The 14873-nt window shown below is 39.7% G+C and overlaps 2 protein-coding genes across 3 annotated transcripts in view; one reads left to right on the top strand and one right to left on the bottom strand.

Annotated features, from left to right (window-relative positions):
• fsip1 (fibrous sheath interacting protein 1) overlaps positions 1–5105 on the top strand; it is a 29721-nt gene extending 24616 nt beyond the window's left edge. Inside the window, exons 11-12 of the mRNA XM_016557362.1 lie at positions 99–212; positions 4742–5105. Coding sequence (XP_016412848.1) covers positions 99–212; positions 4742–4927 — 300 coding nt within the window. The 3' untranslated portion in view covers positions 4928–5105. The remainder of the gene's footprint in view (positions 1–98; positions 213–4741) is intronic.
• Positions 5106–6406: 1301 nt separating this feature from the next.
• Positions 6407–14802, bottom strand: thbs1a (thrombospondin 1a). Of its 2 annotated transcripts, XM_016557350.1 has the most exons (22): positions 14725–14802; positions 14080–14642; positions 13179–13254; positions 12937–13029; positions 12741–12850; positions 12473–12598; positions 11837–11933; positions 11571–11744; positions 11313–11489; positions 11058–11231; positions 10849–10976; positions 10614–10766; positions 10299–10517; positions 10115–10222; positions 9518–9677; positions 9303–9421; positions 8975–9209; positions 8640–8867; positions 8282–8553; positions 8095–8192; positions 7650–7789; positions 6407–7556 (listed from the first exon to the last, which is right to left on the bottom strand). In XM_016557350.1, the coding sequence occupies exons 1-22, from the start codon at positions 14786–14788 to the stop codon at positions 7546–7548; spliced, it is 3525 nt and encodes a 1174-aa protein (XP_016412836.1). In that variant the 5' UTR covers positions 14789–14802; the 3' UTR covers positions 6407–7545. The 2 variants fall into 2 exon arrangements, with proteins under 2 accessions (XP_016412836.1, XP_016412837.1); XM_016557351.1 differs by lacking the exons at positions 14080–14642; positions 14725–14802 and adding an exon at positions 13543–13572.
• Between the last annotated feature and the right edge of the window lie 71 nt (positions 14803–14873).

The following is a 14873-nucleotide window of genomic DNA, read 5'->3' as shown; positions in this document are numbered from 1 at the left end:
CACACACACACACACACACACACACAGAGAGACTCCAGACTGCTGAAACATGAGTTTAACTCTGTGTTTGTACTCAGATGAAATGTCTTGTGCTGTAGGGGAGTCTGCAGGAGAACACAGGAGACGGAGAGAGACAGAGACGAGACGAGGAGAGACGTCTGCGAGAAATCCAGCAGCAGCTGCAGCTCCTGGAGGAGAACGAACCCGGCGGCGTGAGTGTGTGTGTGTGTGTGAGAGAGAGAGAGAGAGTTTTCTTTTTCTTTTTCATTTTTATAAAAAAATTTTAATTTAAAATTTTTATTTTCTTTATTTCTTTTTCATTTTTATTTTCTTTCTTTTCTTTTTCTTTTTCATTTTTATAAAAAAATTTTAATTTAAAATTTTTATTTTCTTTATTTCTTTTTCATTTTTATTTTCTTTTTCTTTCTTTTTTATTTTCATTTTCTTTATTTCTTTCGTTTTCTTTTTCATTTTTCTTTTTATTTTATTTTTCTTTCTTTTTCATTTTTATAAAAAAATTTTAATTTAAAATTTTTATTTTCTTTATTTCTTTTTCATTTTTATTTTCTTTCTTTTCTTTTTCATTTTTATTTTCTTTCTTTCTTTTTCATTTTTCTTTTCTTTACTTGCTTTATTTCTTTTTCTTTTTTATGTTCTTTCTTTTTCATTTTTATTTTCTTGCTTTATTTCTTTTTCTTTTTTATGTTCTTTCTTTTTCATTTTTATTTTCTTTCTATCTTTTTCATTTTTTTCTTTCTTTCATTTTCATTTTTATTTTCTTTATTTGTTTCTTTTTCATTTTTATTTTTATTTTCTTTTTCTTTCTTTTTCATTTTTATTTTCTTGTTTTATTTATTTTTCATTTTTATTTTCTTTATTTCTTTCTTTTTCATTTTTATTTTCTTTCTTTCTTTCTTTCTTTCTTTCTCGTCTCTTCTCATCTCTGTTTAGCGCTGAGTTTCTGAGCAGTTTGAAGAGGCTCGAGATGTTAAAAGCTTTGACTGTTTGATGTAAACGACTGATTAATGATCATTTCGAATGGCAGTCGATGATAATGTTTGTTGAGCTTCTCTCTTCTTCTCAACGATGATCTCTGGAGGAAAGACATGTTATATTATACTGCTGAAAGCCTCAAACATGATCATTCCGTCGTCATTTACTCTCCTTCATGTCATTCCAAACCTTTATGACTTTATATCTTCTTGTAACAGAAGATATTGTGAAGAATGTTCATAAATAAGATTGATAGGGTGACCAGATTTCTCAGGGTGGAATACGGGACGCACAGCTAACTTTAGTAGAGTAGTGGCCAAAAGTGATGTTTATTCAAACATTTTAATATTAAGGATTTTGTAAGCATATTGTGTAGTTGTGCTTGTGGATAAAACAAGGGAGAACCAACGAAATATTAATAACTGATTATATTCTTGTATTCAATCAGTGCTTTATTTCCAGTGAGCCATTTGTTTTTCTATGTATTTTTTGATTTTGTAGGGTCATTAAAGGCAAGAATTGAGAAATATCCACTACTTTTGGCCATTACTGTATATAAGAAATTGATGTAGTCTTACGAAAACGAAAAGCATTGCCTTCATTGCTGTTAGTCGAGATTTTTCTGCTGTTCATTAACGTGCATTCATTAACGTGCATTCATTAACGAGAACACACACTTCTCCAGTGTTCAGTGACTTGCTCCCCATCAACTTACTATCATAACTTGTTTTCAAGACAGATTTATTAAAAAATACTGTACAAAATGAGACATCACTAAAATTGAAGTTTAAAAAATATATATAATGAATAGTGCATCTATTTATTAAAATGTTCCTCGCTACAGTTATTTTCTCTTGCTAACTAACCTGAGGTAAATGTAACGTTACATGACATTAAGCTGTTTTTTTTTAATGTCTTTTTGCAGTTGAAACAATGATTAAGCGATTATATATGAGAAAAAAAAAATACATTCACATATGTCACATTTGAAGAAAAACTTTTCTTGTTGTCTGTAACACGTGTGAACATATTACATATTTGAATAAAATTCATCAAGGAACATACTTTAAAATGTTAAACTACTTTTAAAAAATTACAATATACATATTACAATATATATATATAAAAAAAAAAAAATTATGTATTAAATATAATCTTTTATATAAAAAATTATTTTTGGTCTCTAGTAGGATATCCACATTTGCATTTTGCCTAAATGTGGGCTACTTTTAAGATTGTAAATATATTTTAGTGCATGAAGGTTAAAACTAAATATATTTTCAATTTCCAAAATATATTTTATTGAGCTTCACTATTTACAGCATGTATTTAATATATATGTTGGCCAGAAAAATATATCCAGAATCCTGTCCTTCTCATCAAACTTGTCTGATCTAATGTCATGATCTCGAGAATAAAATGAGATTTCTGTCATCATTTACTCATCATTATGATACTTTATAGTGTGTTTTGATATCAAATTATAGGTGCAGTTTTTATTTACCCTAAATGGATTCAACATAATTAGAAAAAAAAAAAAAAAAGTTCTGTTAAAAACAGAAAATCTTTAATATTAATGGTTCCCACACATTTAAAAAAAAGAAACAAGAGAACATATTTTAAAATAAAATTTAACTATTTTTACTCTTTTCACAAACTGCAACTTTTATAAACAGCATTATAACATTTTATTTTATTATTTGTAACATTTTAAAAAAAATGTATTCTGTGTGATCCTGAAGCTCAAACAGTGAAAGTGTAGCGCTCGCAACGCCAAGATCATGGGTTCGATTCCCATCAACGCAGTGTAAATTTCTTTGGATAAAAGCATCTGCCAGATTTATAAATGTGAATAAACACCCTCAGAGAGCAGCTGAGAAACTGACATAACAGAATAACAATAATAATCCAAATTGTTTTGTTTCTATGTAGCTGACATTAATCATGAAATGTGTCGAATTGACCCGCAAACATTATAATCCTAATACAATGTTTGTATGCACATTTCATCAGATCATCTGAACTTTGCATGCATGTTCATGATCCTAAATGAGATTTTTAAAAAAGTCACAAAATACCAAGAAAAAATATCAGGTTTTTCCACAACTCAAAAATCAATTCGTCAAACTGCAACAAAATTCAAGACTTAAATCAAGATTATTCTCTGGAGATTCACAATGACTGAAGATAAGAGAAGCTGATCAAAATGAAGTGAATTTATGATTAAACCAGAACACATATCTGACAATAGACTTAATTTAAAGGGAATACATTATTTTTCTGACCCCATTGACTGATATTTGAACTTGTTTTAATGATAAACTCACTTCAGTTTGATGCATTTTTCAGAAAACAAGACGTATAATCTTCAGTCATTGTGAAGCTCGAGTAAATGTCTCTTGATTTAAGGATGTTCAGATGTTTGCGCTGGAAAATCAGACAAACATAGTGAGTTAAGAGCATGAGTTTCTGCAGCGTGAGGGTGTTTCGGTGTGTTGGTGGTAGATTGAGGAGGTCTGACCTCACCCTTCACCCTCATCTCGACCTCCAGCGCCTCTCGCACCCCGAGGGAAGAAAGACAATAGTTTACTGAGGAACACGAGCTGATGACTGGAGGTCAGAGCCGTCTGGAGAATGATGAACGCGCTGTACTTTAGTCGGTTCAGAGGAAGAATTCTTTCAACTTTAGATCACTTCTGTGGTGTATTTATGTGGAAAACTCATGGGGAAAAAATTCAAATAATTTTACATATATTTCAAAATAAATAAAAAAAATAGCCAAAAATATATCGTTGCTAAAATACATTTATGTAAATATGTTTTCTACCAATATTTTTTGTATGTTTTTGAGAATTTATTTAAAAAATATAAATATATTTTTTAAAGAATTTAAAAAAAAAAAATGTGCGCGCCATATATTTCAATTCAAGAAAATACATTCATGTCACATTTTATTTTTTGTCTATAACACGTGTTACAACGTGGTACTGTTAAGATTGGAAATGTATTTTCTTGCCCCTGAAATACATTTTAAAATATATTTTGGTATATGAAGGTTGAAACTAAATATATTTTCAATTTCCAAAATATATTTCATTGAGCTTCACTCTTTACAACTTACTTTAGCATGTATTTAAAATATATTTTGGCCCAAAAAGTATATCTGTGACCCTGGACCACAAAACCAGTCTTAAGTGTCAATTTTATTAAATTGAGATGTATACATCATCTGAAAGCTGAATAAATAAGCTTTCCATTGATGTATGGTTTGTTAGGATAGGACAATATTTGAAAATCTGGAATCTGAGGGTGCAAAAAAATCTAAATATTGAGAAAATCATCTTTAAAGTTGTTCAAATTAAGTTCTTAGCAATGCATATTACTAATCAAAAATTAAGTTTTGATATATTTACGGTAGGACATTTACAAAATATCTTCATGGAACATGATCTTTACTTAATATCCTAATGATTTTTGGCATAAAAGAGAAATGTATAATTTTGACCCATACAATGTATTGTTGGCTATTGCTACAAATATACCCCAGCGACTTAACACTGCTTTTGTGCTGCAGGGACACATTTGTATATATTTTTGCCATATGGGTGTCAATGCTTGTAAAAACATGCCCAAAAAATAATCCACTCTCCAGTTCCAAATCAGAACTAGTTTGAGCTCTTCGTGAGGAAAGTGTTTGTTTTGGTCACTGCAGCATGTGCTCATGTCTGTCTCTGCTCTTCTCTCGCAGTCGGTTCGTTTGTCTGACGATGAGTTGAGGAATCTGCTGCAGGAATGTGAGGAGGACATGATCCGATCTCCTGCAGGTTCCTCATCAGAATCATCCCTCGGGACGAGCTCGGCTCTGGATGCTTCTCCACGTCTCTCCGGCTCGGATCTGCTACGGCACAGTGAGACTGACAAGAAAGAGGCATGAAATATGAAGGAGTCTGTTCTTCTGTTTTCTATTTCGCTCTGGTTCATAATCTAGGTCTTTGTGCTTTAGAGTTGCATAATAAGTGAGGACACGAAAGTGTGTTTGTCATCCAGTCTCTGATGTGTCTGCCAGCGTCAGCATCACGGTCAGACTCCAGAACATCTGAAAAAGAACGTAAGAGGACAAAATAAAATTTTCCTTTTCAAAAATCAAACCAATGTCTTTTTATTCATGTCATGAGTTTTTGATTAACTCAAAGAAATATGTGGATCAAATCCGTCTGATGCTGACCTTGTTCTTCGTTGAGAACCCTCACTAGTGCACTTGTGTTATGGCTCATTAACACCACGCAAGTACACACACTACTGTCCGAACGTTTGGGGAATGCTTTAAATTAATCAAAAATGACAAGTTCTATTTCAAATAAATGCATGATCAAACCTTCTGTTCATCAAAGAGTCTTGAAAAATAAAATGTATCACAGTTTCCACAAAAATATTGTGCAGCACAACTGTGTTCAACATTGATAATAATCAGAAATGTTTCTTGAGCAGCAAATCAGCATATTAGAATGATTTCTGAAGATCATGTGACACTGAAGACTGGAGTAATGATGCTGAAAATACAGCTTTGATCACAGAAATAAATTACAGTTTAACAGATACTCACATAGAAAACAGCTGTTTTAAATTATAATAATATTGCACTATTTTTACTGTATTTTTGATTAAATAAATGCGTATTTCAAAAATATTAAAAAGTCATACGGACCCCAAATGTTTGAACAGTACTGTACTAAATCAATGTCCAGAGCTAAAGCGGAAACAGCTCACATTGCCTTCACAAACTGTAGATTACTGAGTGTAAAGCATGACGTTTGTGCACGTGTGGACGTATGGCCGTGTTACAGCGACTCCAGCATTCCTGACCTTGAAGGTGAGCCGAGTGTTTGCTGATAAAAGATCCTGGATTTCATGTGAGAAAATAAGAGTTTTTTTTGTTTTTTTTTTAATGCTCTTTTGACCAAATTAGCTTTTGTTGTAGCAGTAACCTTGAGTCATTTTAGCCATAAACCAAACCGCAGACAGACTACGCAATTAAAATGTATACTTAAGACAAATTCTTATTTATGGACTGGATTTCTTTGAGATTTAGAGTGTAAACTTTTTTTTTTAGAAATCAGGCCGGCTGACGTCGTGAGCTACTAAAAACAAAAGCATTTCATTGTCATTTTTTAATCAAAAGTATTTATTGTTCATTGATTTTACAAAAGGATTGATACAAATTAAACAACATTGTTGTGTAAAACTAGTAACAATACTGACACTGAAGCATTCTTCAACTAAGAAAATCCTCATCAGTGTGCAAACCGTTTATACAAACACTTCTAATGTCAGGTTACAGCTCCTTATAAATTATTTAAATAGCATATATATACACAGAAAAAAAACAACTTTACCAATAACTTATTTAAAAAAAAAAAAAGAAAAGACATCATTCATTAATTAGGCACAAACTAATTATATTAACAACTTTGCATTCGTGTTCTACTGGGGCATCTCATAAAAAAAGTGTTTTTCTTTTATTATGTACAGAATTAATGTTTTACTACATAGAGTAGCTCTAAAACAAAACACAACCGAGTTATAAATGGCACAAATATAATTTGCAATTTTTGTTGAGTTCAATTATACAACAGTGAGGTAATATTTGTACGTTTACATCATATTCTGTTCACCATTCATTCACCCCAGGAAGGAAACGCTCCAGTTGTTCTCTTTGTTTCAGTAATACGTGGCACTGAGATGAGTTCTCATGCATCCATCTCCTCTCAACACAATAAATAAATTAAACAAGTGCGCCTATTATCCATCCCTCTGTAACATCTCCACTTCCTTTTTCCATTTCTGCTTGTTTAGAACCACAAAAACTCTCGAGTCTGGCTTAAGCTCATCAGGACATCTGTGTAATAATCTAAGACATGAACTTCCTTCTTGAGCGGCAAATCACAAAGGTCCCTCTAGCCCTGAGAAGCTCTCCGCTCTATAAACAGTGAAATTAAGACTCTTGGGTTGTCAACATCGATGACTGAAGCTGATCAAAAGCAGACATCAAGACTGCTGAATTTGAGGAGGGGGGTAATGGGTAACTCGTAACTTATGGAAAAACGAGCCTGAGTCAATGAGTCCTGAAGATCTGGATGTCTCAATCCATGCAAAAGAACACGTTTTCACAAAGTCAAACAGACTTGTCTGTCCTGTGCGTCACCCCTCAACAGTTCCTCCTGTGGCATCTCAAACCCACCAGAATCAAGGGGAAGCTTTTGCTTCAGTTCACAAGTGGCTCCTTTGTCATGATCATAGTCCACAGCAGATCTGAAGTGACGTTACAGAAGAACTTCCTTTTACCAATCACATGATAAGAAACAAGCCGAGAGTCGCTGAGATAGATGAGATAAAAGTATTGATGAGTCTTCATGCTCGACCTGCTCCTGTGGTCCTTGTTTAGATTGAAAGTTTTTGGCCTCCACATTTGGATCCTCGACCCCACCGCAGAAGAGTTTTATAACAGAACACATTTAAACCGACAGATCCTTAAGGAAAACGCTGATTGGGCCGTTATGATGCATCTGCAAAAGAGTCAAACAAACACTCATGAACTTTCCAGAACAATAAGAGAACTATAGAGAGGAATATTCTTCAAAACCATCCAATCGTGTTACCTCGGCATTCGTATTTGAGGTCTGAGAAGTAAACCACCTCTTGAGAGAAGACAAAGAGGCCAAGTCTTCCTCCGGCATATGTCTTGTCATTGATGCTTCCTGAATCAGCCAAGACTTTTTTGCCTTCATACATGATAACTCTAAAAATCGATAAACAGAACAGAAGTGAGTGAAGCTGCTTTTCCGATTTAGCTGTTGTTTTGTACCTAGGACAAAACGGTTGATCTAAGTTGAGGCCACCCAATGCTGTTCCTGGAGATCCACCCACCTGCAGAGTTCAGTTCCAGCCCTGCTCCATCACACCTGTGTGCAATTATCAAGTGGTCCTCAAGCTCTTAATTAGCTGGTTCAGTTGTGTTTGATGAGGACTGGAGCTGAACTGAGAAAAGTAGAGCTCCAGGAACGGGATTGGGCACCCCTGATCTAAGTTGGCTTCCACACTTACCTGATGTGTCCGGTTTTGGGTCTGTGGATTAGTTGCCATCTGTAGGCGGTGTAATCCTTCCAGCCAATGCTCTTGGGATCATGCCACAGGGTACGCACCTGCAAATGGTCCAAAATAAGGTGAGCAGGACATTTTAAATGCCAAACTCAATTGAATGTTCTCACGACTGCTTGAGAACGATATGTACCTGTCCCTCGGTGTCTCCAGTGTGCCACAAAGCGTTCCTGAGATGTTCGCCCGGTCCTGTGGTCGAGTTCACTACTTTAATGGACAGTCCAGAGTACCCCTGTGCTTTAGTGGGTGTATGAGACCAGTAGGTCTGTGTGATCTGTTTCCACATCACCACGTAGAAACGTGAGCTGGATTGGTAGCCAAACACAAAGCCGGCGTAGTCGTCATCACGGTCTGTGTTGATGAAGAACGTGCCGCTAAAGTCCACGGCATTGAACTCATCATAACCTGAGGGACAACAATAAGAAGAAGATGATTAACATTTGGATGTAGATGAATGTGTTTATCATTAGCTGTATCTCTCAACCACTTACCAACAGCGATGCCAGGATCACAGTTGACGGTCTGCAGAAGTTCTTTGCCCTGGTGACGGACGACCCAGTTGGGGTCGATTTGGGAAGTTCCAGTGGGATCGAGAGGAACCATTTGGAACCTACGGAAGTCTGTTTCACTGATGCCAAAGTTCTCCGGGCAAACGTCGTAAATATCCGGCACGTTATCGACGTCAAAGTCGTCCTTGCAAACGTCACCTCGCCCGTCTCCTGGGCAGGAGAAAAGAGACAAAAATTCAGCATGTGGAAATTTACACTTGCACAAATAAAATTTCACATAAAATGGACTAAAATCAGCGCCGGCGCGTTGGACTCACCGTCCAAATCTAGTTGATCTGGGTTGAAGGCGAGTCGGCAGTTGTCTTTGTCGTCAGGCACACCATCATTGTCGTCGTCGTGATCGCAGGCGTCTCCTTTGCCGTCCTTGTCATGGTCGACCTGGTTGGCGTTGGGGATGTAGGGACAGTTGTCAAGGTTGTTCTGATGTCCATCCTCATCGATGTCCTGGTTGTTGTCACACTTGTCTCCAATGTTGTCAGAGTCAGAGTCGATCTGTGACATCACATGGATTATTGCAAAGCCGTCATTATCTGCTGTTCATAGTTGCACACTTGTGTCTTAAAAAAGCAAGTTCAAGCATCTCACCTGGTCAGGGTTGTGCTCCAGTGGGCAGTTGTCACAGTGGTCACCGACTCCGTCTCCGTCACTGTCTCTCTGGTCAGTGTTGTACATATATGGACAGTTGTCTTTCTCATTCAGGATGCCTAGACAAATAAATTCCAGTGTTACACCAAAACACCCTTATAATGGTTTCTGTGTTCTTTGTGTTGATCGGGTTACATGATGAAAGAAAGACTTACCATCACCATCGATGTCAATGGCACACGCATCACCCTCGCCGTTGTTGTCGGTGTCGGTCTGTTCTGGATTACTGTCATATGGGCAATTATCACATCGGTCACCAACTTGATCGCGGTCATGGTCGTACTGTCTTGGGTTAAATATGAACGGGCAATTGTCCTGGTTCAAAACAAGAACATCCAGCCAAGTCAGTGATGAAACCAGAAAGACAGAAAACATCTGGAGACGCTCTCTACCTCACAGACCGAAATGTATAAATATACGCACACATCATCGAAAAGCTCTAAACAAAATTAATGTCTGAAGCGATATGCCATGGACGTGACGGTTTGGGACACAGCTGTGCTGGAATGCAAGACTGACTGACTGTTTGTTTGCCCAGTCAAATTTTTTCCAAGTGTACGATTTGAATTATGGATGTTAAACCAAGAGATCCAGAATGGCTGGATGGAAGCCATCATAAATGCTTTATTTATTTGCTACTGGCAAAATTTCTCTCTCTGTCCTGTTCACTCTGTTCTTTCTTTTTTAGTCAGTATCATGCTATGACAGTCAACTCTAAATGCTCTTGTAGAAGAACAGTGTGTACGACTTACCCCATCATCAGGGATCCCATCATTGTCATCATCATTGTCACAAGCATCTCCAGTTCCATCTTTGTCATAGTCTTCTTGACCAGAGTTGGGAAGGTCAGGACAGTTGTCCTAAAAATGACATGTTTTGATGAAGATTTTGTAACCTCATTGTATAATGGGATATGGTAAGGAAATGGTCACATACCTTCTTGCAGTGGTAGGTGGCGTTTTCCACACAGTGGAGGTCCGTGTTTGGCCAGCCGTCAAGGTCAGAGTCCTCTCCACAGATGTAACCATTTCCAGCGTAGCCTGGTTTACATTCGCAGCGGTACATGATGTCAGAGAAGATGCCCAGGTAGATGCAGTTGGCATTCTTATTGCAGTCATGGCTGCCGTCCTCGCATGGGTTTCTAGGTGTGCAGACCTGTGAATAGGTTGATTTAATGTTGGTTAGCACCTCATGGAAGGAGAAAGAACTGGTCCTTCCCATCGTTAACACTGTTCTTTAGACTAGTCTAACCTGTTTGTTGGCAATGGCCTGCTCCGTTCCCCTGCCGAAGGGCTGCTGTCCAGAGTAGCGTGGAGGGCAGGGCAGGCAGTTGTAGCCTGGTTCTGTGTTCACACACTGATGGACTCCATTGAGCACGAAACAAGCATCTAGAACTTCTTCGCACTGCAGATACCAAAATTAAGAATTTTTAGAAACACCAGTGTCTTTGTTTAGAAGTGTCTGTCTCATTGGCGTGACACCTCACCTCATCAATGTCTTGACAGTGGACTCCATCCCCAGTGTATCCAACCGGACACTCGCCGCACTTCCAGGAGCCATCGGGGAAGCTGGTGCATTTGGTGCCGGCAAAGCACGGGTTAGACAGGCATCCATCTGTTCATGATAGTATGGAACTGTGTTATATTGATATCCTGTGACAAGAATTTTCAGCTTGATTTCAGCTTTATGTCTTACCAACTGGACACGACTGGGCATTGCACAAACGGGTGCCTTTGGAGTCACCCATACATTCTTTTCCACCGTATTTGGGAGCGGGGCTGTTACACAGATGGTGTCTGCGCTGCAGTCCTCCACCGCACGTGACGGAGCAAGAGTCCCATGATGACCAGGGTCCCCAACCTCCATTCACTGAGACACCGAGAGAAATACAGGGTCATTTGGGTTTTCAGGTTATATTCTGCAAACACTTAAATAGTTGCAAACACTCACCGGGGCACGGGTCCTTCTGGCACGGCTCGGTCTGACGACCGTCTCCCTCGCAGTCTTTCCCACCCATCTGAGGCGTAGGGGAGTTGCACAACCGGATGCGAGTGATGACGCCCTCTCCACACGTCACTGAGCAAGAAGACCAGGGAGACCAGTGGCTCCAGCCACCATCCTGCTTGACTGCATGAACACAGAAATAAGCATTAAAGATGTGCATGGGGATCCAAATATGAAGCCAGCAGTGCATGTTGGTGAACTCACAGCGTTTGTCGCATTCTTGCGTGTAACAGTCTCTCGTCTGGACAGACGTGCCGTCGCAGTTGCTATTGATTCGGTCGCAAGAGCGTCCGCGCTGCTGAATGCCTCTTCCACAGGTCACCGAACAGTGTGTCCATTCGGACCAGGGCGACCAGCCGTCCACACCCGCATCGTTCGCTTGAAGAAAACAATCAGAGAAAATATCTCTAAATGTGGCCAGAGATCAGATGAACGATGACCTACATAATGAATTCTGAAACCTGACTTACGTGTTCCACAGCGTGGGCAGCATTCACCGTCTGGGACAGTAGCGTTGGCACAGGGCATGAGAGGACAGGAGATTTCACGGCACACAGTGGCGGAGTTCTGTGAATAAAATATTTGAAGCAAGTTTAATTGCACGATCCCAACAGCTGCACATAATGGATGGGAAATAAACGCCTCTCTGCTGGCAATAAAAAGTGACCCTTGGCTTTGGCAGGAAAATCGTGTGGTGATATAAACTCTGAGCGGGCAGCAGGGGAATACATCTGACCGGACTAACAAAAGTGTTTTAATGTGGCCAGCATGAGGGTGGAGAAGACAGACTGAGTCAGCGGCCACAACCGCACACACACTAACACACAAACACACACGCAGGTGCTGGTCTCACCGGAAACCAGAGACAGCGGGTATCACTCACCAATTAAAACATTCCTGAATCCCAGCCATTTAGATGCATGTGTGAGACAGAAACACAGAGGAAGACATTGCACCTTTTTCCCTTCCCCAACACCAAGACCAGGCTTTCCACCGGGGATTTTAACTAACTTAACCACCAGCTACCCACACTAAACAAATACTAACCAGTATAAATTAATTGAAAAGCACACTTTACATTAGTTGAACAGTAAGAAGACCCATACCTGACACGTGCAGTGGGCGCAGCTGTCCACCGTCCACTCGTCTTTGTCTCTGTAAACGATGCCATTGTGCAGACAAACCCCTTCGTGGATTTTAATCTGAGTCATGATTAAGTTGTTGTCTGCTGTCTGAAAGCCAGAAGAAGAGCAGAGGAACTGTCATTAGAAACAACTTGAGGGAAGTGGCTGAGGAACAACGGCTTGGCATTAGAAGAGAAACAGGGTGGAGAGACACATGTATGTATGAACATCAGCTGGGTTTGATCCTCACCACTTGGCGGAGCTCGTTTGACAACTGCTTCACCACCAGGCCCAGTCCCTTGAGCTCCTTAAACATGCTCGACAGATCGTCGCATGGGAATCCACAGATGTCCTGCAGATCTGAAGAGGAACAGGATTCTGATCTTAACTTCATGAGCCCATGATGAGACCCCAGACACATTACAAGTACATGACGATCATCTGACCTTTAGACTTGTGTCCGGTGTAATCAGTGCGGATGGCCGGGCTGGATCCGTTCACGGGGTTTTCCAAGGTCATGACATCAGTGATGAAGGTTGCTGTATTGACAACGCATGAGCTTTAATATAATATTTATGTTTTTTATAAAGAAATACATACTATATTTATTTAATTACATTTTATTTTTTCAGTATTTAGAATATAAAAAGTAAATTTTTATACAACATAAACTCGATTAAACACTCACAGCTCTCGCATCCTTTATTGCGTAAAATCGCGTCCAGCGTCGTTCCAAAAACAAACCGCACGTTCTGGAGAACTCCCTGGAAAACGAGATAATGGTCAAAAACCGAGATTGGCAGAACAAAACCCAACACAGTTCCAACAGCTACTATTACATGGAACATTCAGACGGAGACTGTAAAACTAAAACACTTCGCGCGCACGAACCGCGTCTTTACGCGTTCCCAAACGTCTCGTTAGAGGACGAAAATACGCATCAAATGATAATATAATACAACGGATAGCACGATACCACATATAACCAATATAATACCACAACAATCAAGCAGCTCTGATACATCAAACATAAACAAAACCCAGATTCTTACCATGAAGCGATCGGATTTGGCGGCTCCTTTGGCGAATCTGCTGCTCGCGGAACTCCACAACAAGAGGCACAAAACGAGTCCTCTCAGAGTCATGATTCACCCTGAAATCACATCACATCACATCACACATCTGTCTGTACGTGTGAAGAACCTTCTCGAAAGCACAGCGCTGAGAATAAACACTCACCTGAAGAGAGGCGCTCTTAAAATCAAGACGCTTTGCAGAAATTCCCTGGTATCTTTGACTCTGTGTGTGTTGGAGATGTTCTGCTCTTCTGCGCACATGAGACTCCAGCGCTATTTAAGTCATTTCACACATTCTTCAGCTGCTCTCTCGACCAATCAGCGTTCAGCAGGACGCGCATATTCAGCGAACCGCGTCTTTACGCGTTCCCAAACGTCTCGTTAGAGGACGAAAATACGCATCAAATGATAATATAATACAACGGATAGCACGATACCACATATAACCAATATAATACCACAACAATCAAGCAGCTCTGATACATCAAACATAAACAAAACCCAGATTCTTACCATGAAGCGATCGGATTTGGCGGCTCCTTTGGCGAACCTCAGGCTCGAGATGTCCGCGCTCTCCTGATTCAGGATCTGCTGGATCGGAGCATCGAGTTCTTGAGTGTTGATCTCCTCGCAGCCCACATGGACCTGAGCTCGATCCTCCTGCACAAACACCGTGATGTTCTTCCAGTGTCCGTTCGCCAAGTTCACGTCCTCAATGGACACCACATGCTGTCCGCTCGCGTTCCAGTACACCAGATCCACGGTGTTGGCTTTCCCGTTGGAGATGATCTCAAAGACGGATCCGGTGCCGTCTGTCCTCTCCACGGAGACCAGGCTGCCTCTGGTGCACTTGGCTTGCTTAAGGTTGGCGGTGAAGATGCAGCCTCTCTCGCTCTGAATGGAGTAGATCAGGTCCCTGAAGGAGAGCTCGGGCTCTGAGGGGATCAGGTTCGGGTTCAGGATCTTGTACGCGGGGCTGTTTGGATCGGGTCCCTTCACTAAACTCACCCCGTGATGCTTCTTATGAACATGAGTGAGCTCGAACAGGTCGAACACGGTATCATCATCCGGCATTTCTGCGGGTTCGAATGCGAATGTAAGCGCGCACGAATATACCGAGTACATGAAAAACAACCAAAGCATAAAGTTTCTCCTCACCTACGCGTCTGCTGCTCGCGGAACTCCACAACAAGAGGCACAAAACGAGTCCTCTCAGAGTCATGATTCCCCCTGAAATCACATCACATCACATCACATCACACATCTGTCTGTACGTGTGAAGAACCTTCTCGAAAGCACAGCGCTGA

The sequence above is a fragment of the Sinocyclocheilus rhinocerous genome, unplaced genomic scaffold (genome assembly GCF_001515625.1).
Source record: "Sinocyclocheilus rhinocerous isolate Xijiao unplaced genomic scaffold, SAMN03320098_v1.1 scaffold1068, whole genome shotgun sequence".
NCBI lineage: Eukaryota > Metazoa > Chordata > Actinopteri > Cypriniformes > Cyprinidae > Sinocyclocheilus > Sinocyclocheilus rhinocerous.
Note: the sequence above shows the minus strand (reverse complement) of the source record. Positions and strands in the feature narration are given on the sequence as shown.